Below are 23,044 nucleotides of genomic sequence, written 5' to 3'. Positions count from 1 at the left end.
GAATTATTCCTTGTATTGAAGCTTTTGGCCAGAGCTCTTGGTATATCCTTTTCAGTGTACTTCCAACAAGAACTCCAAGTCCATAGCTGCGAGCACATTAACCCTGCATAAGCTATATTGAAATCAAATGATTGCTTGATGGACTGTACTCTAAGCATAATCCGGAGCCGGTCAGTGCTTGGAGCTGGAGACTGTTAATATAATAGAAAATCGTATCACCTTTGAGAATAGCCTATTTATATATTTAAATATAAGAAGAGCCCTGCTGGGTTTGATCCAAGAGCAATATCTAGTCCAGCATCCTGTTTCACATAGTGGCCTCTGGTATGTTTCCAGGTGAGACAGAAGGGCCCCCAGGCCTCTCCTCCTGTTGTTCCCCAGCTTCTGGTAATGCACAGACATATTGCCACTGAAGCTGGTGGTAGAATATAGCAGCCATGATTTGGCAGGAACATTAGAACAGTACTGCTAGGTATCACCAAAAAATACCACCTACGGTAATATTATTAGATAAATTGCTACCAACAGTAGTGTGTCTAAAAACAAAATGTGTACTGTGTGCATCTGTGACTCACAGTTTCTGCTAGCTAATTCCACAAGGGGAAAATGTGTATTTTAGCAGAATTGTAATGGTATCCATTTCTCCGCAGGCTTGACGTAGTGGCACCTAACAAGCTCATGCCCTAATTTTTCATACAGTGGATGCACAAATGAATGTGCATTGCAACAACACTTTGAAATCACTGTCAAGCATTGAGAGGCTTGATGATGCATGCTAAGCTGTTGTGTTTTATTATACAATATTAATTCATCCTGTTACAACTTGCTTTTGTTTTAGACCTCAAATCTCCAGTTGGAGATAAAAGATGAACATCATTTCCCTTTCATTTTTATTATGCTTCCTTGTACACAAAATAGATAACACATAATATAGTTTCATGAATGTTCCATTCAGATTTGTATGATTAAAAAACACAGATTACATTAAGAGAAGCAAACTTAACGCCAAGATACTGGATTGTGTGGCTATTCCCTCCCCCCCACAGGTGGAATAAATGAAGACAACGGACACAGAGTTTTAGGTTAATGGGCGAAAAATGGCCACAACTTTATTGATTACAGGAAAGAAGGGTATTGGCTTTAGGCATTGGCCCTAACCGACTATCCGGTCTGACCGGGAAGGGTTAAACACCAACAGGGGGAGCCACCCGAGATGCATATCCCTAGGCGCTCCCCAAGGGGTTACCGCTCGGGGGCGCGCTTTAGGCCCTAGCCTCCGTAGGTTTCGGACGAGGCGTCGCCCCTCGGAGTCCTTTAACGAACTACCCTTCAAGCATTGGGGGAGGTGATGGCGTTCCTCCCCCCCCAACCTCATCTGCATGATAATACCCCGGCCAATGCCTACCGCCAAAACCGAGGGAGTTGTGACGATTTGCTACGAGGTAGGCGAAAAAACCAAGTGGCTCACAAAAACGTCGTCTCCAGGGAAGAAAGGGGGTGAGCCAGGGGCTGCCCTGACCTTAAGTGGCCCTAGGAAGGCCCGCCCCTGCCGCCAGCCAATTGGCTGGCGCCACAGGGTATGCTAATTGGGTGAATCCCTGTCTCCTGCGAGGCTGACGCCAGCCTCGCAGAGTGTGGGCGGGGTCGTGATCCCACAACCCCCCCTCCTCCTGAAGGTCGGAAGGGGCATTCTGTGAAAGTGAACTGTGTGCTTGTTTTGCATACATGAGTTCAATTTGCATGCTTTGTTATTGTACCAACTTATTGTGCAGCTCCCATCATTTCATTGAGGTTTGTATGCAGAGACGTTCAGTGGACTCTGCCCAGCAGTGGTGATGGTAACAATGTTCATTTATCTATTATTTGCAGGATTTTGAAATTTTAGGAACCAAGTAGTGTGCTGCTGGGGCAGGCATAAAAACCTATATTATTCGCAAACCTAGTTTGCTGCCATGTGACTCAACTTTTAGCATGAGACCAGTGAAATAAGTGGTATAACTTCAGGCTAATGCTCCATGTAGCCTAGTAATGTCTCTGTTATCAATGTTTCCTGCAGATGTCTTTCACATCACCTGCCTTTTTCAGAAATTCCCAATATTTGAGCCTGAGAAGCTTTGTAGTTGAGGTACTTGTGGTACCACTGAGCTGAGATTCCTGGATTGCAGGGGGTTGTACTAGATAACCCTTGTGGTCCCAAATATTATTTGATTCTGTTATCTTCTGTAGATCTTGGAGCAATCACAGTGCAAAGATGCTCTCTTAAGAAATGGACAATGAACATGATCTCTCAGGCCTGGTGGCAGAAAGAAACTTTTCAAGCCCACGAGTAATGCCATCACCTTTATTTACACACCAGTGTCCCTTCAATTCACTAGGGAGCTTCCCAGAGACTATTAATAGGTGTGTCATGCTGAGGAATGAACTTGAGAGTGATGCTAAAGAACAGTAATCTTCTTAGCAGAATAAGATGGAAAGCACAGGGAGATAAATAAAAGGAATGTGAACAAATTAAAGGGCTGGGACTAGCGAGGGAAGAAGCTCCCAGTGGAAATAATTACACATACACACAAGAGCTGGATGTAAAGCTGTTACACGGTGTAACATGTTGCTGCAGCTTTTTAAAAAGGGTGTAGAAAAAGGATTGTCATTTTGAGGCCTGAGCAATGGAGGTGAATGGAAAAGGGGCAGTGATGCCGCCTCCAAAACTGCTGCTCACACTGGCAAGGGTGGAAGGGGTGTGTGTGTGTTAGCCATGATTTTTGCCACTCCAGCTCCAGGCCAGTGCAATGAAGAGACCCATTACTGATAGCTGACTGCTTTAGTGCATTCCTGACTAGCCCAGCTGCATCCTCTCCTTGCTTATGTTGGCTTTGAGACCCCTCAACCGGTACATCCCAGCAGAGTCCAGTGGAGGGAGACCTCTTCCACATCCTGTACCCCTATAACAAAGGTCAAGGATTAGGACTGATCTGCCCATTCCCTGTGTCCTGGTTAAGTATATAGGGGTTGTAGCTAATGATAGCTTTGCACTAATATAAAATGCTTCCATTCATGTAAGCCCAAGCACCTAAATTTTGCCCATCTTTGTGCTCTACTGCAACCTATCCCATATTGTTCAAAAGGCTCCCTCAAGTCTCAGAAGGGCTTTTTGCAAAGCCAGGTGATGCTAGGCATTTGCAATGAGTAGGAGATTGGTGAAAACTAGGTACCCCTGTGTTGTGTGAGCAGAAGTAGACAACGCATGCCTTGGGTAGGAGGTTGGTAACTACTTTTATAAAAATACATGAAAGTAAGAAATTCAGTGTGGAGACTGATGTAGTACAAATGTGAAGTGAAGACAGACATAATGCAAAAAAAATTTCACCTGCCAATTATTCAGCTGTGGTGCAAGCCCAGCTTCCTCTTTGCTTCTTAAATAAAGTGGCAATTCTGTATGCCAGAAATACCTTCAGCAGGTTGTCCATTAAGCATTGTATGAAACATTTGCTCATTGCATTAGATTTAAATGTAATTTTTTTAAAGTGCAAGCCTGCCTCCACAGATAGTGTGTGGAGTCTTTTGATGACATCACAGAAGGTCCAGCCAATCAGCACTCTGCCCAGCTGCTTGTTCTTCCAAATTGCACAGCAATTCACACCCACTCCCTTCCATCCTCAGCTAGGGGAAGAAAAGGTATGTTGGGACCGAGCATGGTGGACAGAGTTTCCAGCGGGGCCCCTTCTCTTTAAAAATCATTGCATGTCTCTTCATCCTACATTGAAACTGAAGGCAAGTGTTATTAGGACCAGGGCTTAGTTAGATTTAAGGAAAGTTTCATAATTCTGAACATGGTTCTAGGGAGTTCTTTCTGCCATGTTTGTTTTCTGTTGCTGGGCTCTAACTTTAATCGCTGGTAGAAATGAACAATGGCATTTCAAAAGAAAATAATGGAGGGAAAACGCATGTGGCTAGATTAGAATTGCCAGAGCAAGCTCACCATTGTTCTGCTGGAGAAAGTTCATTTTAGTATTCAACGATTAGGGGTTAGAACTTTTAAAATTAGTTATACATTTCCAGGGAAACTACAGTCGTGCTGGGCTATTTCATTTCTGACTCAACAATAACTCTCAATGATTTGCCACACCCACATCTTGCATGCTCCAAGTGGTTACAAGAGCAATTCCCTCTCCATAAAAAATAATCTTAATGGAACCCCACTTAGTGTGAGACTGGAAATGGAACAGAATGGAAAAAAGTGCAGGAGTTAGGTAAAAGGAAGAACATGTGAAAGACGTGGTAAGCTTTATAATAAAACGTACTGAGGGTTGGCACCTGCTCACAGCCTGACTCCCTCCTTTGGCAATCTTCGCGGAGCTCTGGCCCAATGGTGGCCAGTGGCTTGAATTTAATTAATTTTATAATGAATGATTTTAGAGTGTTGTTTGTGCTGTACTTTTGTACTGTTTTATTGTTGTTAGCTGCCCTGAGCCCGGCTTCGGCTGGGGAGGGCGGGATATAAATAAAATTTATTATTATTATTATTATTATTATTATTATTATTATTATTATAGTTTTTATGGGTTGAATGCATTTCAGGAGCTCCAGCCATTATAAGCGGAGAACTTAAGAGCAAAGTTTGTGTTTTTTGGTGAAGGTTTTGTGAATTTGAACTAACTTCAATCAGTCCTGAATTTGGGCTGAAGTGTCAGTCTGGGATTACTTCTAAAAGAATGGGAAGAGAAAGAGCAGAGACTGCAAGCATACAGCTAGCCAGGTATCCCCGCTCATTTGGAATTAATTTGTCTCACATTCTGTGTGTGCGCACACACACCCTGGATTGCACATTCCTCATATTTGTTTTATGATGTATATTTTATTGCAAAACATGTATAAAATTCTAAGTGCTACAAAAATACAACCCAAAACCAACCAACAGCAGTATATTAACAAGGAGTAGCATATCGGAGAAAAGCAAAGCAAACAAAATATCGGGATTCAAGCATAGAAAACAGGGTCTTGTCTTAAGGATCAGAGGTATAATAAGTGGTATAACTTCAGGCTAATGCTCCATGTAGCCTAGTAATGTCTCTGTTATCAATGTTTCCTGCAGATGTCTTAAGGATCAGAGGGAGCTGGGCAAAAAAGCTTTCCATTTTTACAATATGTCTGAAGCAACTGATGGCTGCTGCTTCATGAACAGCAGAGGGCGGAATAGTCCATTGTCTAAGAGTGGTTCTCTAATTTGGGTCTCCAGCTGTTGTAGGACTACAAATACCATCTTCCTTAGCTACCAGGGATGATGGAAATTGTAGTCCAACCACAACTGGAGGCCCAAGTTACAGAAACACTGATTCAGGGGCAAAAGCAGAAAATGCCCATTTTCGGGTCACTGTCCTGTGATATTCTGTGGTGCCATCCATAGAATTTCCCCAGGTGATCGAAATGGGTTAGGCGATATTTCATGTGACATTGCAGTCCTTGGCAAAAATTAAAAACTCCATATTCATGCCAGTTTTATTTGTGTGTCAGTACGTTTTAGTATAAAAACTCACCCATAATAACCATATGAATGCATGCAAGCATTCTTTTTGTAATAGAAACTTTTATTTCTCATATTGACTTGCACCATGCCCTATAAAATTACACCTTTGGAAGTTGTGCAGGTTCAGATAAGCCATTATTTCTTCCAGCATATTTTTGGCCTCTGCTATTGTTTTCCATGCTGGATTAATGAAATAGGGAATTTATATCTTGCACTTCGGCTTTAATGTTTCTGCTGAGGCAAAGCCAGATGAATTTTTGGTCTTTGTGATGCTATGGCATTAAGTTGTATTTTAAAAGGGTTAGTGGATTTGTGTGGGAAGTGTGTGGAGATAGGATTACATAAAATAAAATATGTGAGCAAAGTTTAAAATGCTTAGTTGGTTTTGAATTCTTCTGTTCACTGAAAGCATAATAAAAGGGGCTGTTCCTGAAAATTAAACTAATAAATCTTGCAATATACACATTCCTTATACAGCAACATCCTCCATTGTTTCATTGCATAGTTATTTGAATTAGAAATGTTCTCAGGTTCAATTTTGGTTCTTTTGAAAGAACTCAGTATTTTGGAATTTTATTCAAGCTCTTCTGCTGTAGTCTGACTTGTTGAGGTGTTGATTCTCCAGTGCTATAAAGTATTATCTTCTGTTTAACATACACTTCTAACGGGGAGAAAGAGAGAATGAAGCTTCTACAGTACTTTCATACTTACAGTTTGGACTGAGCAAAGGGGAAAGGATTGGATTTTGAAACTCCTCTAGGATGGCTTCTGGGATTTTAAAGGGCCAAATGATCTTTGCTCAAGTTTTGAAAGACAGAGGGTTATCTCGTTCCATTGAAGCCATATAGTTGATCTTGAAAGTTCAGACCTGAAGAACTTTCACATCTGATCTAATCTGAATACACTCTATTACACATGCAGTACCTAAAATGCTCTGTCAGCACAAGGATTTCTCTTTGCATAATGGAACATTATATCCCTCTCCTTCCCCCTGTTCCACCCTAAATCTGTCTGAGGTTCCCCTCAACCCTCAGAAAAAATTAGGGGATGGAGTTGGGAAAAGGGAAGGAAGTCCCATTGTACAAGGGGAGATATTTGCGGGAATGGGCTCCTGTGCAGAGATTATGCATGAGAGGCATAAAAAACAGGCATGCCTTCCTTACTAATCCCTATCCAATGCCGTTCAAACAAATGCAGCCTTTATTTCAGCCTTTCAACCTGAGGTAACTTGGTTTGTGTGGAATTTAGGGCAGTGCAAGGCTGGTGCCTTTTTCTACACAGACAGCAGAATAACTAGGTCAGGAAAGGCTGCAATCCTACGCACACTCACTTGAGAATTGAATTTGATAGGATTTTCTGCTGAGTCAACATGCACAGTAAGCCAGTGTGGTCCAATGGTTAGAAAGTGTCAGATGAGGAGCCAGGAAACCCCCGTTTCTAATTTTCACTCAGACATGAAGTGGCTTGGGCCAGTCATCATTTCCCAGTCTAGCCTACCTCACAAGTTTGTTGTGAGACTAAAACGGCGGGGGTCCGAACCATCCATGCCATATTTAGCTAACCTGGAGGAAAGGTGGGATATAAGTGTATCAAATAAATAAGTGTGAGTTGTAAAAATAGCATCATGATGAATTCTTCCTGTTTTGGTTCCATGACAGATCCTCATTAATGAGAGTATGATGAGATTCAAACACCATTGTTTTTCAATTCAGGTGACAGCTAATTATGGAGCACTGGAGATAATTGCTTGCCTTTTTGCTTTGTTTTCTTTTATTCCACCTGAACCTTTTCTCAGGAGGCTGTGAATCAGCTGATGAGCACTTTTATGAGGTACAGTTCTGGTTGATCACCTCAAAACAAATAACGTAGAGCTGGGAAACCTTCAGAAAAGCACAGCCAAAATAATCAAGGGATGGAGCAACTCCCCTGTGGTGAAAGCTTGCAGACATTTGGTACTTTTTAGTGTAGAAGTCATGTGTTGAGAGTGTAGAACATTACATGTGGTGTGGATAAAGTGAACAGGGAGAGGTTTTCCCCCCTCACAGCACTAGAAAACGTGGACTTCCATTGAAGCTGAATGCTGGACGATTCAGGACAGTCAAAAGTACTGCACACAGCCTGGCAACCAATACAGTTGCCACAGCTTTCACTTTCAGTAGCAGCAGTGCATGCATACATAGACACACACTTTGGGGGCAGGGGAGGTGGGCTACTGCAATGAGTCCTACCTCTGAGAAGTTGTTGGAGAATTTCTCCTCATGGGAGAAAAAATCAGTGAAAAGGTCCACCATTTTCTCTGTCCGCAAACGGAGGACAACACCTATTCATGTGCCTGGGTTTGGGTGGTTTGTTGTTGTTGTTTAGTCGTTTAGTCGTGTCCGACTCCTCGTGACCCCATGGACCAGAGCGCGCCAGGCACTTCTGTCTTCCACTGCCTCCCGCAGTTTGGTCAAACTCATGCTTGGTTGGTTACTCCCTCACTTTAACCCGGGGGTGAGGAATCCTTGAATGACAACTCCCATCATCCATTGCCATTGGCCATGCTTGCTGGGGCTGATGGGAGTTGTAGTTCAGCAACATCTGGCAGGCCAAAGGTTCCCTACCCCTGCTATAGCCAACACACCATGACGGCTCTTATGAGAGAACTGTAGGCAAGTAAAATGGTAACTTACTGTAGAGGAAAATCAGGTCACATTTGTGCAACTCTCTGAGTAAGGACTTGTGAACAGGCCTGCCCCATTCTACAAAGACCCTTGAATGGTGCAGCTTTTCCACATAGGCTGGGCTTGGATTCCAATGCTGCTGAGCCAGAGAGGACTTCAATGGATGTATCTGCTCCTTCACTCCATTGCCCCAGTCTTGCATCCAACAGACTTCCAGTTTATTGGTACATATGCTGTGCTTTATGCTTGCTATAACATTATACATTTTATTTTTATTTCCAAATCGTCTTTACAGTTTGTCTTTGTTATGCAGTCATTGTCCTACAAGGTGTTTTTAGTTTTGTTTTCAAGTAGTACAATGTGACAGGTTTAATTTTAAAAATAGCAACTACTAGAGCTCAATGCTCACATGGATCACGGGAGGGCGTAAGTTTGTAGAGTGAGGAGTGGCGCTGTTTCTTTTTCTTTTACTAACCAGTTGGTAAGAGCACTAGACTCTTAATTTCAGGGTCGTGGGTTTGAGCCCCACACTGGGCGAATGATTCCTGAGTTGCAGAGTGCTGGACTAAAGGACCCTTGTGGTCCTTTCCAACTCTACAATTCTGCAAATCTGTGAAAGCCCCAAATGTGAACTCCTGATCATGAGTAGGTCTGGGTGCTCTGGTCACTTGATTAAATGGATGTCCTGACCACACTGAACCCCTGATTGCTGACGTGTCTGCTGAGATACCCATGAACCTCTGCTACTGAACTGCAGGATTCTAAATTATGGTCCAGAGCAGTGTTCTCCAACCTTGGATGTCCATATGTTCTTGGACTATACCCTCCACCTTCCCCAAAGAGTTTAGCCAATGGTTGCAGATGATGGGAGTTGTAGTCCTCCAACACCTGGGGATCTAAGGTCAAAGAACACTGGTCTAGAGCAGAATGGGCAGTTTTGTCTGCTGAGGGACACATTCTCTCAGAGCCAACAATGGGTAGAGCCACAGACAAGAGTATTCTGAATTAACTAATCCTGGAATAAAGATCACCTTACTTCAATTTTCACCATAGCTACCTCAGTCCTATGTATGTCTTCTCAAAAACAAGCTCTACTGAGTTTGATGGGATTATTCTCAGAGAATTTTAAAAGACATAATAAATCAATACAGCTACAGTTCTGGAGAGCAAGTGAAATTAATTCCTTTCTGGTTTAGTGTGCTACAAACACATAGCAGAAGCCTTCCAATTCCCTGTTCGTTCTGGTTCTCTCAGTGTCTCTCTCAACAATGGTGTCCTTCTGGATAACCCATTTGAGCCCAGCTCAGGAAGTACATTTATTCCAGACCACCTTGCATGGGTGTCTTCAGAACCCTAACCAGAGTTCCCTGGAAAAGAGGTTTGATTGTTAAACCACTCTGAGAATTGTAGCTTTGTGAGGAGGAGAATAAGGGTCTCCAACAACTCTCAGCACCCTCAACAAACGATAGCTCCCAGCTTTCTTTGAGGGAATCTGTGACATGGTATCATAGTGCTTTAAATGTATAGTGCAGATGTCTGGCTGCCTATCATGCAGATGCACATAGGAGAGTGAAATCCTTGCAATGGCACCAGTGCTGTCTTCTTCCAGGAAAACCTGTCAGCCGTTATTGATCTCCTCATCAATGGGACCCTTGACAAGCTTCGGAAAGCTGTGGCTGTCATTGGTTCTTCATCCTACCCTACTCCGTCTTAAAATAACATTCTGTTTTCGATCCCTAGATGCTGACAGACATTGTGAATTTGTTGGAAATCCTTTGAAGATTAAAAGCACTCGGAAATCATTATCATGTATCATTGGATACTTGGGTGAGTTCTTGTTTAGCGAAATGAGTCGTAAGTCATAAAATGAGTGTTTAAATGTCCTATCCAGGACCAGCCCACCCATAAGGCAGACTGAAGCAGCCGCCTTGGGTGGTAGAATGCCAAGGGTTGGTGCCTCCATGGGCACCTCTCCTGCCACAGCCAGAGAAGTGGCAGTGGCTTCCAGGGAGATCTCTTGAGATCTTGTGGAGCTCGCCTGAGAACTTATACCTGCCACTGCTTCTCCTCACTTACCCCAGGGCCAGGGGTGTCCTGCCCACCGCCACCAGAGAAGCAAGGAGAAGTGGATGTGGCTTCTGGGTTCTGGTGAGATCTTTCAGATCCCTCGCACGATCTTGCTGGAACCTGTAATGTGCAGCTGCACAATCCTGGTAAGGCAACACCTTTCCATTTCACCTCAGGCAGGCAACAAAATGGGACGGGCTGCCCCATGTCCTATCAAAAGTCCTGTCAGAGGTCTTTCAAACATAATAGGCATGCTTCAGTGTGCAGTTGAGATTAATTGAATAGCATGTTGGTGGCATGTTGATAGCAAGGACATAAGGAATAATTTTTTTAACGGAACCTTTCTTCTCAGGGCCAGTTTATAGACATGATAGTTCATTGTGTGTTGTTTGTTGCTGAATCATTGGTATTTCAAAAATAAATAGCTGACTGACTGTGGCATAGGGGATGAGGGCTTTAACACACACACACCAATCTTGAATAGAATTTCCCTTTTCTGTATCTGCTATGTGAAATAACAGAAAAACTTTCATTTGCCACAGGTGTGGGGAGTGGGATGATGATTATATTTCTTACCTGCCTTCCACCACCAGGTCTCAACAATTTAAAATTTAATATTAAAAATGGTTTAAAGCAAATGGCCGTCACGGGAATAGGGTGGGTGAAGAAAACATATCTCAGGTGTCAAAGGCTAGGGAAAAGTGCTTCTTCTTCAGCATACATTGGAAATTGTTTAAGGAAGCTGCCAGACACAACACACTGATTGGAAAAGTGGAAGAGGCAAAGAACTAAACAATATACCCTGTGCTGTATATACACACACACATATAAACACATGCTCTGTTGCTTATCTGGCTTATCTCATCCCAGCTATTCCCATCCCCACCCCTCAGTTAAGTTAAGCACACTAGGCCAAATTATGTGACAAATATCACATCTATTTTTTTGCCCCAAATGTGCTTATTTACTACATGCATACCTGTGTTCAACGTAACAGGTAAGCAAGCCTTGTGCTGTTGAACAATGAGGTGATCAATGCAGTTAATTCTACCATCAGTGTGCCAGGCTGTTAAAGGGAAATCCTGTAAACATCTATTTAAAGCTGGTGCACATTTTCCAAAATATCTGCATGCTGGGAAGCAATATGCTTTTTAAAAAAGCTTTTAAACAGCAGCAACCCCAGATTGTCAGTGGTGTGCTATTTCAACTAGATTTTACACAGCTTAAATCACTTTTCTCTCCTGCTCCCTTCACAGCAACAGTTAAGGTCAGGTTACTGAAGGAGCATTTTCCTGTTCTTTTTTATGTGGGGTAGTGTGATAACATCTCTAAGGTTTTAGATCCTGAAGTAGGAAAATCGGAAGCATACCACTGAGATGATGATGATTTGAAATAATTTCAGCAATATATTTTTTGTTGTGTCCCCCCCCCCCCCGCCAAATCACAGAGATTCATCCTGCCATGAAGCCTAATATAATCAAGTCAACACCAAGCCTTCAGAGTTCAATGGCAAAGAGGTTGCTCGCTCCCCCTGGCCACTCATCGTTAAGTATTTTGGGGAAGAGAAACTACAGCCACCATCACAACGGCCTGGATGGTATGTGTAAATAAACTGACATCTGAAATAACTATTCTTTTTTGCAATGTGTGTATAATCTAAAGGCAGCATCTTTGCTTCTTTCAATCTGGGCATTGGTATCTTCTACAACAGGCTTCCTCAACCTTGGCCCTCCAGATGTTTTGAGACTACAATTCCCACCATCCCTGACCACTGGTCCTGCTAGCTAGGGATCATGGGAGTTGTAGGCCAAAAACATCTGGAGGGCCAAGGGTGAGGAAGCCTGTTCTACAATAATAGTCAGCTTAATCCCTCTTTGACGATAGGATTGGAGTTAACATAGGACCATTGGAAAACAAAGCCCAGTTGCTAGGTTGCAAGTGAGGCCAGTGGTTCTAGGGGAGAAGAAAGCAGGCAGCCATGGGCCCTGATGTGCAGGTAGGCCTTGGCAGTTGCTATGGCAACAGAGCCTTGGGACCAAGATACAAGGCAGCCTGGCAGTGAGGTATTTAGGGAGGGGCGGCTGGTCTGGTGAAGGAAGGAAGGAATTTGTGAAGGAATTCCCTGCAGCTGCCACCTGTCACATTGAATCTTCCTGGTCTTTGTCAGGTGGAGGAGAGGAGATGCTATCGTGCTGGAAGCCATGGATAAAATGTGGCCAACACTTTTTAATTAATTACTAGAATGTGCCCGGGAGATGTGGGTTGTGTCGCTGTCCCTTTTCTCCTGTCCATCATCCTATTTCAGGGAAGACCAGTGGCTGTACTTGCTGGAAAGACTCATTTAGAAGCACCTGTCAGTGGAAAAGCATTTGGCTGCTGAGTGGCTGAGCTACTAATCAGGCAGCATCCAGTTCAAATATTAGTGACATTGCCTTGGCTCCAGATCCCTATCTGCAATATGCCGAGGGAGGGAGGGTGATAATAATTACTGACCTTACAGGGATAGCAACAAGGTAATGTATGTGATGTATTTTGAGCATTCTATGTAGGTGGTCAATAATCCTGAATATTAACCATGTTAGCATTGGAAATGGCAAGCCAGTTTGTGTGTACGCAAAATACACCATGCTTGAATTTATTTATTTTTTGGCTTGAATTAATGCAAAGTACCCCAAGAGGAAGAGCCATTAGGCAATTTTTGCTTCTGTGTTACACTGCTGTGAGATAAGTGGGCTTTTTTTGTTGGTTATTTTTGCTTAATTTTGGGTTGTGAAGCCTAGACCTAAGCAATGGATTACCACTTTCCAAGCAATGTATTTGATTTGGTAATCTGGTACAGAGATATGCTTTAAACTTTTTATATTGATCCGCTGTGTACCCGCTATTGAATCTAGTAATAGCTTAAAACTGTTTTGGGAAGATCAGCACAAGATTTTCATTCATAGCTCTGTTTTGATTTCAGTTGTTAACTTGTGCTGAACATGTGCACAATATGTTTGTTTTGTCAGCCGAGGGGTAATGTGCTGAAACTGGCTAGAGTGTAAAATCTCTCTCAAGGAATTATTCAGATTTTACAGCCCTAAACTGATACAACCCCACTTTCCATCAATCTGTTTGCATGACTGATTGCATAAAAAAGGACATCATATTCCACCCCTTCTTCAAAAACCTGGTTCCTGGTTCCTGGTTGAAAAGATTACTGAAGCATTGCCATTTTGAGCACTCAAAGCACTGTATAAATGGCAACGCTTACAATGACAATATTTGTAATGGAACCACCTATACAAGGCCCAAAGTGGGTATTAGGAGACATTTGTTTGGTTCACATTAACCAAATGTTCACTTCCTGAACCAAAACCAAAGCCGAAACAGCTAACATTTGAATTTTGTACTTCTCTGAATTTTGCATATGTGTACATATTAAAATGCACATACAGTGGTACCTCAGGTTACAAACACCTTGGGTTACAAACACTTCAGGTTACAGATTTCTATACAGACTTGAGCAGTTCCAATCCAGTTGAGCTTTGCCTGCATTAGACAACCTCTTGCCCATTGAGGTCTAAGCTGCTTATGCATTGGTGGTGATGTTGTTTTTTTAAAAAAGTCTGATTAATCATGTGCAGATAATATACAATTATTTCTATACAGTGGTACCTTGGGTTAAGAACTTAATTCGTTCTGGAGGTCTGTTCTTAACCTGAAATTGTTCTTAACCTGAGACACCACTTTAGCTAATGGGGCCTCCCACTGCCGCTGTGCCGCCGCCGTGCGATTTCTGTTCTCATCCTGAAGCAAAGTTCTTAACCTGAGGTACTATTTCTGGGTTAGCAAAGTCTGTAACCTGAAGCATCTGTAACCCGAGGTACCACTGTATTGTGTATAAAAGAACAGTACTGCATGTGGGTATATTTCTGCAGGCTCATTTTGTATATATTAATATGTAAGTATTTTTATAAAGTCATGTGCATTGTTGAATATATGTGATTATTTTAGGAAACCTGGAGTATATATGTATATAATATTTATTTAATATTATACATAAAGTAACAATTATAATAAAATAAATTTCATGTGAGAATTGTTTTTAATTTTAGTGGGACCATTAAAAAAAAAAAAACCTCTTCTCATCATTTTCACTTGGCAAGACAGGAATTTTAAAAAATAAATCCATACAGATAAACTCAACAATGAGATTTTTTTGAAAATACCGTATCTAATTCAGTTATGCATCTGGATCAGTTGTGTGCCTGTTTCTGCGTATGGGCCCTCTTTACTGGACTGAAGCACCCATCTTTTGTGGAGAAAATAGGTGCTGAGACTGGAAAATATTTAGGTGTTGGCATTTTCCTCCAACATCACTCTTAGTTTGCTTCAGTGAATGGTAAAGGTAATCAGCAATCCAGGTTCTCAGCAAACATGTCAGGATGCATAGTTTTTTCAATAACTCTTGCTGGATGGCGAAAGTTCTCAAGTTAGCAGAGTGAACACCTCCATCTCCGTGTGCTAAGAAAAACTCAATGAATCATTATTATTTTTTGTCTCAAGTTACAAAATCATGGGAAGCAAAAATGTCATTGTTGCCTTCACTTTCTGGCCAACACTTTGCTTTTAAACAGGAAAGATTCACACAATGACAAGAGAATGGAAGCTTCACTTCTCTCCACATTTGGAAGTAATTGAATTATATATCTTTGCGGTGACAGATTTCATAGAATGCCAAAGTAGGCTAGCTCAGTGCAACTGACAAAGCGCTTGTTTGCAGTATTACCTGAATATAGCTTGTTTTATTTTATGTTATTTAGATTTATTGCCAAATCAGGGCAGGTAAATAAAAGTAAAGGCCCTCCAGCAAAATAAAATGCAATCAAATCAACAAAATCACCCTGCCATTTCCCAAATGAGCCCTAAACACTTCTGAAAAGTGCTCAGTCTTAGACTTTGATGCGTCTGTACATATGGAAGGGTATTCCATAATTCCAAATCAGTAGCAGTGATGGGGTTTTCAGTGGGCAGGTGTAGGGGATTCTCTGGGGTAACTGTGCCCCTGAAGGACCAGGTGCGCAGTCTGGGAGTCATTTTGCTCTCCATGGAGGTGCAGGTTAATGCTGTGTCCAGGGCAGCTGCCTACCAGCTCCATTTGGTATGCTGGCTGAGACCTTGCCTGCCTGTGTACAGTCTCATGAGAATGGTACATGCGCTGGTTATCTCCCGCTTGGTCTACTGCAATGAATTCTACGTGGGGTTACCTTTGAAGGTGACTTGGAAACTACAACTAATCCAGAATGCAGCAGCTAGACTGGTGACTGGGAACAGCTGCCGGGACCATATAGCACCAGTCCTACACTGGCTCCCAGTACATTTCCAAGCACAATTCAAATTGTTGGTGCTGACCTTTAAAGCCATAAATGGCCCTGGCCCAGTATACCTGAAGGAGCACCTCCACCCCCAATGTTCAACCCTAAGATCTAGATCTGAGAACTTTCTGACATTCCCCTCAATTTAGAAGTGCTGGGGTATATTTTTGGAGACAGGAAGGAAATGAATTTAAACAATCTTTAAAAGCAGTATTTGATTTGTTCTCTCTTTGCCCCGTCTCTTCTTTTTTTCTTCATTGACATACGGAGAAGCACCTGACATTTCTGTCTGAAATCTGTTTTCAGTTCCTAGCTCATCTCCTTGGAAAACAAAATTCCAATATGCAACCCTGAGTCACCTTAATGTTTTAGCAATGACATAAACACTCATTCCAAGAGTTGCTGGAAGAAGCCTCACTTGTTATTACATCTTATAGCTTTGGGGGCTCTCAAATTATATTTCTGCATAACATTAATTTTACATGGAAGCATATGCGTGTTGGGTATTTGCAGTATGGTAGCGCTGCAGAGAGCTTGCTGGGGAGACCATGCATTAAAAAGGGACTCAAAAATAACTTAAACAAGGTTTTAATAACAAAAGCAAAAACTCCTTTTACACTAAATACATCAACAACAAACCAGACCCAACCACCAACTCATCCCCCAGGGTAATGGGAGAGCTAGGTGCTGCTCCTTATATACTACACCCAATTGCTGACACAGCTTAATCAACACAACTCAGCAGCACCTGTAAAGCTGGGTCTCGTTAGTTTGCTCTGGCCCTTGCTCTGACCCCTTAAAGACATACACATCAGGTGGAACAATGATGAGCCTTTACATTTAAAGAAACCATTCAACAATGCGATCTTAATTTAGTAAGCTTGCTGGTTCCTAGTATACTTACTATAACACACACCCCAGTGCTACATTAGAGTTTCTCCTTGTGAAAGAATAAAAGTAAGATATAAATATGAAAAAAGAATAAATAATACAATGCAGACTGTAGAAAACAGTAATGTGGAGCAAAGCCCCTATTTCTCAGGTGTGGGGCCCTACAAATAAATACCTAAACTTAATTCTCTGTGTCTAGCCAGGGTGAAAGCCATTGTGGTGTAATGGTTAGAGTGTCAGACTAGGACCTAGCAGACTCTGGCTTCAAATTTCCCCTAAGCTGTGAAACCCACTTGACTGCCCCAGCATCAGTAGACTAAAGTCCAACTGCAAATGTTCCATTAGGTTACAGTTTTCAGTATGACATGCACTCCATTCTGCTTTAGACCACTTTCTCTGAATGCTAGGGATTTATAGGTTCCTGCAAAACGTTAATCTCTGACTGCACCGCAATTATTTTTTCTTGTTTGCATCTAGGAACTTTGTCTTAATTGTCTAGCTGAAATTGTCAGACTTGTTTCCTCAAGTGATTGTTCTGCTTTTAGCAACATTGATTAGCTAAGCTCAGATTTTCACTTGACGCAGCACTGCCAAAGTAGCTTCACCTGTGGGTACGAAAGGAAATTGCAACCAGGTTAGTTTGACTTCAAAGCCCTTAGAAAGCATAATAAAAACAAATCATGTGTAAACATCTTGGGGAGCGGGGACTGATTGCTGGCAACCAATCTAGATCTGTTCAAAACTAATTGTGGTAGGACAACCTGGTTTTCCCTAGTGACGAGGAAGTGATTTAGTAGGCCAAGGGGGACCTTTCTGGTGAGCTTGGGAATAGAGGCCAAGAGACTGTTCTCATGGGTATGTGATGCAATTTTTACTCCTGAATGTATTAATTTTGAATCTGTGTGGTGCTTGGATGGGACACTTATCAGGGAACCATATATAACAGGGCTGGATAAATGTTTTCAAGTCTGAGGGTCGCAAGCCAGTTGTGGAACGGGCCAGAGGCAAAAATGTGTGAGATTTTTGTCAAAGGACAAGAGAGTGGGCCAAAGGTATGCAAATCTTACCCTCTAACAAACAGCTGTCCAGCCTCTACTTAACTAATCTCCGGTGAAGGACAGTCCACTGCCTCTCAAAGCAATTTGTCAAATAGCTGTTAGGAAGTTTCTTCAAACATATAGCAGAAAACAACTTCTTTGCATTTTCCACCCATTAGTTCTTGTCCTGCCATCTAGAGCAACAGCAAATAAATCTGCTCCATTTTCTATGTGCCAGGCATTCCTATATTTGAAGATTGTTATCAATGCCATCTGCTGTGGTGGGCCCTGTAATTGCAAGGCTGCCTCTGTAGTTGGAGCTCTCTGTTTGGCATTCTGTATCTTTCAGTATTACGGTTGCTCTTGAGGAAGCGGCATTGAAAATAATTTGTTGTAAAGGGATGTGTGTAAGCCAATCTAGGTCTAATCTGTGGTGTTGTGTGTGGTTTTGTTTTAGGACTCTCCAGTCATACACATGGGACTAAAATGGTAAGTTCTAACATTTTTCTATCTGATTTTACTGGATTTGGACTTAAAGAATGTGCAGTACAATCCTATGCATGGTTACTCAGAAGCTAATGTGTCCGTTAGGATTTGCTCTCAAGTAAACGTGCATAGGAAGGATTGCAGCCTTAGTACCAGAAGTGACTCATAGGACAGGGAGGGGTGACAATGCTTGCAGCCTGGGAGCTGGGTTGCTGATGTTTACTGGGAGAGATGGGGAAAATGGAGTGGTGAGGTTGTTGTGGTACTAACACACCAGCAGGAACACCACATAGGTTCCACACTGATGCCTTTGCACTGAACCAACCTCTCTATTGCCTTTTCCCTCTCCCTCCTGGTAAACAACAGCAACATGCCTGCCAGGATGCTCCTTCTTACCCAATGAGACACCTGGTGGCATCTTCTTCTGAAATCTATTGTGCGTGGGGAGCCAATGTGAAACAGTGGCAAACAAGTGTTGGATTTGGAGACACAGAGGGCCAAGTCCCCATCCTCAATTTTCCACAAAGTTTATATATACCATGTGGTCCTGGCCAAACGAATCTAAGCAATATTGTTATTGCTCCTGTGCAATAATATTTCATGTATTGTGAGATGGATATTCTCATGATGTGTGTTCATCTTCAAGAGAGATACTGTTATTTTGATTTAAAAATTATGTTACAAATCAGGAAAACCCCAATAAATTCCTAAAGCAAATACTTAACAGTTGTCTGTTTTCGTTTAAAGAAATGAAAAGATGATTAGCAGCTGAAGCTCTGTTAGCAAACATTGGAATGGCAGTCATAGTTCCAGTTCTTTTCTGCTCTTAAAAACATATAAAGAAATAGTAAGACCCCCACAATCACTTGAAAACTGGGAAGATTAGCGGGCTGAATTATTAGGATCATAAATATACCTTATAGAAAAGTCATACATGAAATCTACATTTCATCTCATCAGCCAAGGAACTCATAGGAATATTTTAGGTTGGAGTGAAAGGTTCAAGTACCAAAGTATTCTGTCCTGGGCCATATGCCAGGGATGGGTGGGAATGATCCCAACAAGTGGTCCCATCTCCCTTCTCTTCCATTTCTTTCTCCCTCTTCTACTCACCCCCACCCATCCCTCAATGAGAGGAGAGAGACATCACAGTTGCAAGACGTCTGAAATGATTGCTTGAAGAAGGTTTTCCCCTTCCTTCTATCCCCCTACCCATAGTTTGGTCCATTTACCTGGTAGATTATGTCTCCCTGCCTGGGTGATAAGATTCTTGGGTGAGCACCTTCCTTCGGTTCCATCAAGATCAGAGGCACAGATGGTGGTGACACAAGAGAGAGCCTTTCATATGTCTGCGGCAAGATTGTGGAATTCCTTCCCAAAAGGGATTAGACTTGCTCCCTCCTTGTTATCTTTCAACTGGCAGGTTTCTTATTTAAACAGGCCTTTGAAAACGAAGGAGCAGACAATGTTGGCAGCTATCAGGGCAATCAAGAGTTCAGTACTGGTTCTAAATGTCCTTTATTGTATTTTAACAATTGTTTTTAGTTTGTTTTTTAATTATTTTGTATTTTAAAGTGGTGTTTTTAAAAGGTTGTAAGCTGTCTGGAATCCCAGCTTGGGGAAAAGGCAGGCCATAAATACATTAAATATACATTAATAACAACAATAACAAATAATATTTGTTATTAATAATAATAAACCGTCCATTTTGACTTTGTCCCACCACATTTTTCTTGGTCTGCTAGCCATATCCTTCTTTTCTTATGGGCTTCCCCCTCCCACCATGAATTTAACCTGATGGCTACATGAAATTAGTCACAAAGGCCACAGGTTATCCACTCTTACGTGACAGTAGCATCATGCCTTTCTCACCAACTTGTACCCACCTGCTCATACAGAATTTGAGTCATTTAGTGACTCATAGCTCCAATCAAATCTCCTGTTGTGAGTCTGGTCTTCACTGTACCCTGAGTACAAATCTGAATGTTTGATGCAAAATGACAGAATAACTTGGTGACATAAACAGTCCAGAGCAGAATACCAGATGCTAACATTGTGATTCAATCAAGATCGCTGCTCATATCCATGTTTCCTGATTAATCAGGAGATCTGCTCACATTAGTGTCATCATAGTATCATTGCAATATCTTCCCTCAGTTTTCTAAAGAGAATTAACTGGATTTCCAAAACCTGTCATTCACAACTGGTGCTTGTATTAAATTCAAATTTGTTATTATTAATTGTTTTATGCCAGAGGTTACTTTTGTTCTCAATAGACTTTGACATAGTGTATTTTGGCTATATGTTTTGTCTTTCAGACACTGCTTCCTTGAATGGTTTCCAGCTCTGTTCTTAAGTTACAAATTCAAAATCTTATGTTACATAGATTATTTTTACTTTCAAAAGCTGTTTAATAAAACGTTGCAATGCAACTTCTTTAAAAATCAGCTAAATAAAACATTTCTATCACCTAAAAAGGAGCCCTGATTACAGATTTTAGAACAATTATTTTGCAGATGGCAAGAAACTTTGAAGAAGTAGTTTGGGAAACTCGTCGTATGTCTGGAATCAGGAGTATATTAAAAGATGACCTAATAAAATGTTCCAGACAGATTGAAGAGGAGACAGGCAGAACAGAAACTCATTTATTCCTATATTTAAAAATTGGACACATTATAAATAATTTGAGCACAAAGTATGTATGGCCCACTAAGGGATCGTACTAATTCAGTTATTAAGTATGACTTATTGTACTAATTTTGGCAAAGTAATCTCAAATAATTATTTTAAAGGAACTTTAAAACAGATTAATAAAATTATGGTAAATCAAATTAACTGGGGAAAGGATCTTAATACAAGCATCCCACAGGAAATGTGAAGGCGGTTGTGGCAGAATATTCCACAGTCCACTTTGTGTATGAACCACAAGGAAAACTTTTATAAATTTGTATTTGATGGTATTTGACATCATATAAGCTAAATCAAATATGCATACTGGCTGTTACATATTTTTTGAACCTGCCATATGATTATAATATACTGGGCCTCTGAATTAGAGATAAGAAATGTGACAAGTTGTGTGTGGTCAATGGACTCACTGGTTAGTTACTCTTTTGGGAAATGTGTAAGTCATAATACTCCAGAATGATACAGAAATGATAATACAATTTATTGAAGGCAGCATGACTGACCATTAAATGAAAAAATGTCAACTCACTGCTTATCAATCAATGGCTTTCAAGAATATGGGAAGATTGCAAATATAAACATAGAGATAAGACAGCAAAATAATCAGTTTTTAGAGAAATGGAGTTTGTTTATCCACTACTACTATTTCTTAATTTATATGAAATATTCAGTTGCATATAATTCACAGTAGGTATTTTTATGACCAAGTGTGTTGGCTCCTGGGGGCCGAGGCACTATGGCCCACACTATGGTTTTTTTTTTCTCTAGAGGGCAGGGCCCCCTCAATATTCAGGGGGCCCTACGTCAGAATATCGTGTTGGGCCCCCTTAATTGTCCAGAGAAGCTGGCACCTCTGTTTATGATGAATTTGAAATGATAGTAGTTTCCTTCAGTGTCTACTAAACCATTTTTTGTTACTATAATGCATAAGGTGTTGGTGGTATATCTGTTACTGAATAGTTTAATGTAAGCATGCTTGAGTAATGGCAAGGTATAAATGTAATGAATCCATAAGATGACTTTGTGTATCAAATGTGGGCAGGAGCAATTATGTAAAGGCAAGATGAAGTGCTGCCATGTTCTTTCATAATTTCCCTTGCCTTTCCTGGAGTGTACTGGATGTTCAGAATTTGAGACAAGATGGAGTTTCTGTTGGTGTTCTGCTGTTAAGAGTCTGAGATAGGATAGAGTTTCTGTTGGTGTACTACCCACCTGATGGAGGCAGTCTCAGATGTGGCACTGGAACCCTAAACTTTTTATTCTTAAACTATGGGCTGGGACTCATTACTGGGATGGCCATGCTAATTCATGCTCTTGTAGTCGCTGGACAAGATTACTGCAACATGCTGCCCTTTGAAAAGGGACAAGAAACTTCAACTGATGCAAAATGCTGTTTCAGCGGCTGGTTGATTAGAGCACAGCATTCTAGCATTGTTCAATCTATACTAGATTGGCTATACTATTGCCAGTTCATTACAGCATAATGGAAAGAGTTGGTTCTTGCCTTGAAAGCTCTAAATAACTTAGGATCTGAGTACCTTAAGGAATACCTTTTCCCCTCACACATTTCCACGTGTACTCTATTCAGCATGTGAGGTCCTGCTCTGTGTCCTCCTACCAACAGAAGTTCCGTGAGTCTACTAAGAGCAGGGCCTTCTCAATAATGGCACCAATTTTATTGAATGCCCTCCCAAAGGAAGCCCACTCGGGTCCAACAAAATAAAAATCCAAATCTTTGAGAAGGACTTGAACATTGGTTAATTTCAATGGTCTCCTGTGCGGGTATAGATGTACCATTTTGCTGAGTTTGTTGGGGAGTTTTAAAGTTATTGTTGAATTTGTTTATATTCTTATATTTGTTTCCAGTCTGCTGCAGTGTTTCTTTTTTGCTATGGGGTTATTTAATGTTGATGGCTTGTAATGTTTTTATAGTAAAATGATATCTAATTATAAAAAATAAATAATGCATAGGTTTCTATCCTAAAGTATACCTTATTTTTATACAAGGAAATATAAAGTGAGTCACAGCCCTGAAGATCCTCAAGAGCTTGATTTTAGGTTAGTCAAGTGAAGATATGAGCATTAGAAGAAATAAATAAATACTTTGCTCGTGTCACTTGTACTGCCATGAGGGATAAAGACTCAGGTTGCATTCTTGAATGTTTTCTGACATCCTGTTAGTAGTGCTTAGAATATTTCAGTTCTTGCATTGATGTGTTTGGCCAGTTCTTGAGGGGACATATGAATATACCCAGTGCTGGATCAAGATTTCAGGAGTCCTAGCAAAAAAACACCCCATGTGTTGTACCCCTAAAATTTTGAGAGAATGTGGAG

At 41.3% G+C, this 23,044-nt stretch overlaps 1 protein-coding gene across 5 annotated transcripts in view; it reads left to right on the top strand.

Annotated features, from left to right (window-relative positions):
- Positions 1 to 23,044, top strand: part of MTA3 (metastasis associated 1 family member 3) — a 126,984-nt gene that overhangs the window by 77,462 nt on the left and 26,478 nt on the right. For 4 of the 5 annotated variants that reach the window (XM_079968656.1, XM_079968658.1, XM_079968657.1 and 1 more), the window contains exons 15-17: positions 9,925 to 10,011; positions 11,699 to 11,848; positions 17,994 to 18,025. In XM_079968656.1, coding sequence (XP_079824782.1) covers positions 9,925 to 10,011; positions 11,699 to 11,848; positions 17,994 to 18,025 — 269 coding nt within the window. Of the gene's footprint in view, positions 1 to 9,924; positions 10,012 to 11,698; positions 11,849 to 17,993; positions 18,026 to 20,340; positions 20,455 to 23,044 lie in introns of those variants that run through there. The other variant, XM_079968659.1, reaches the window with a different exon arrangement.

The sequence above is a fragment of the Podarcis cretensis genome (genome assembly GCF_951804945.1).
Source record: "Podarcis cretensis genome assembly, chromosome: 3".
Lineage (NCBI taxonomy): Eukaryota > Metazoa > Chordata > Lepidosauria > Squamata > Lacertidae > Podarcis > Podarcis cretensis.
Note: the sequence above shows the minus strand (reverse complement) of the source record. Positions and strands in the feature narration are given on the sequence as shown.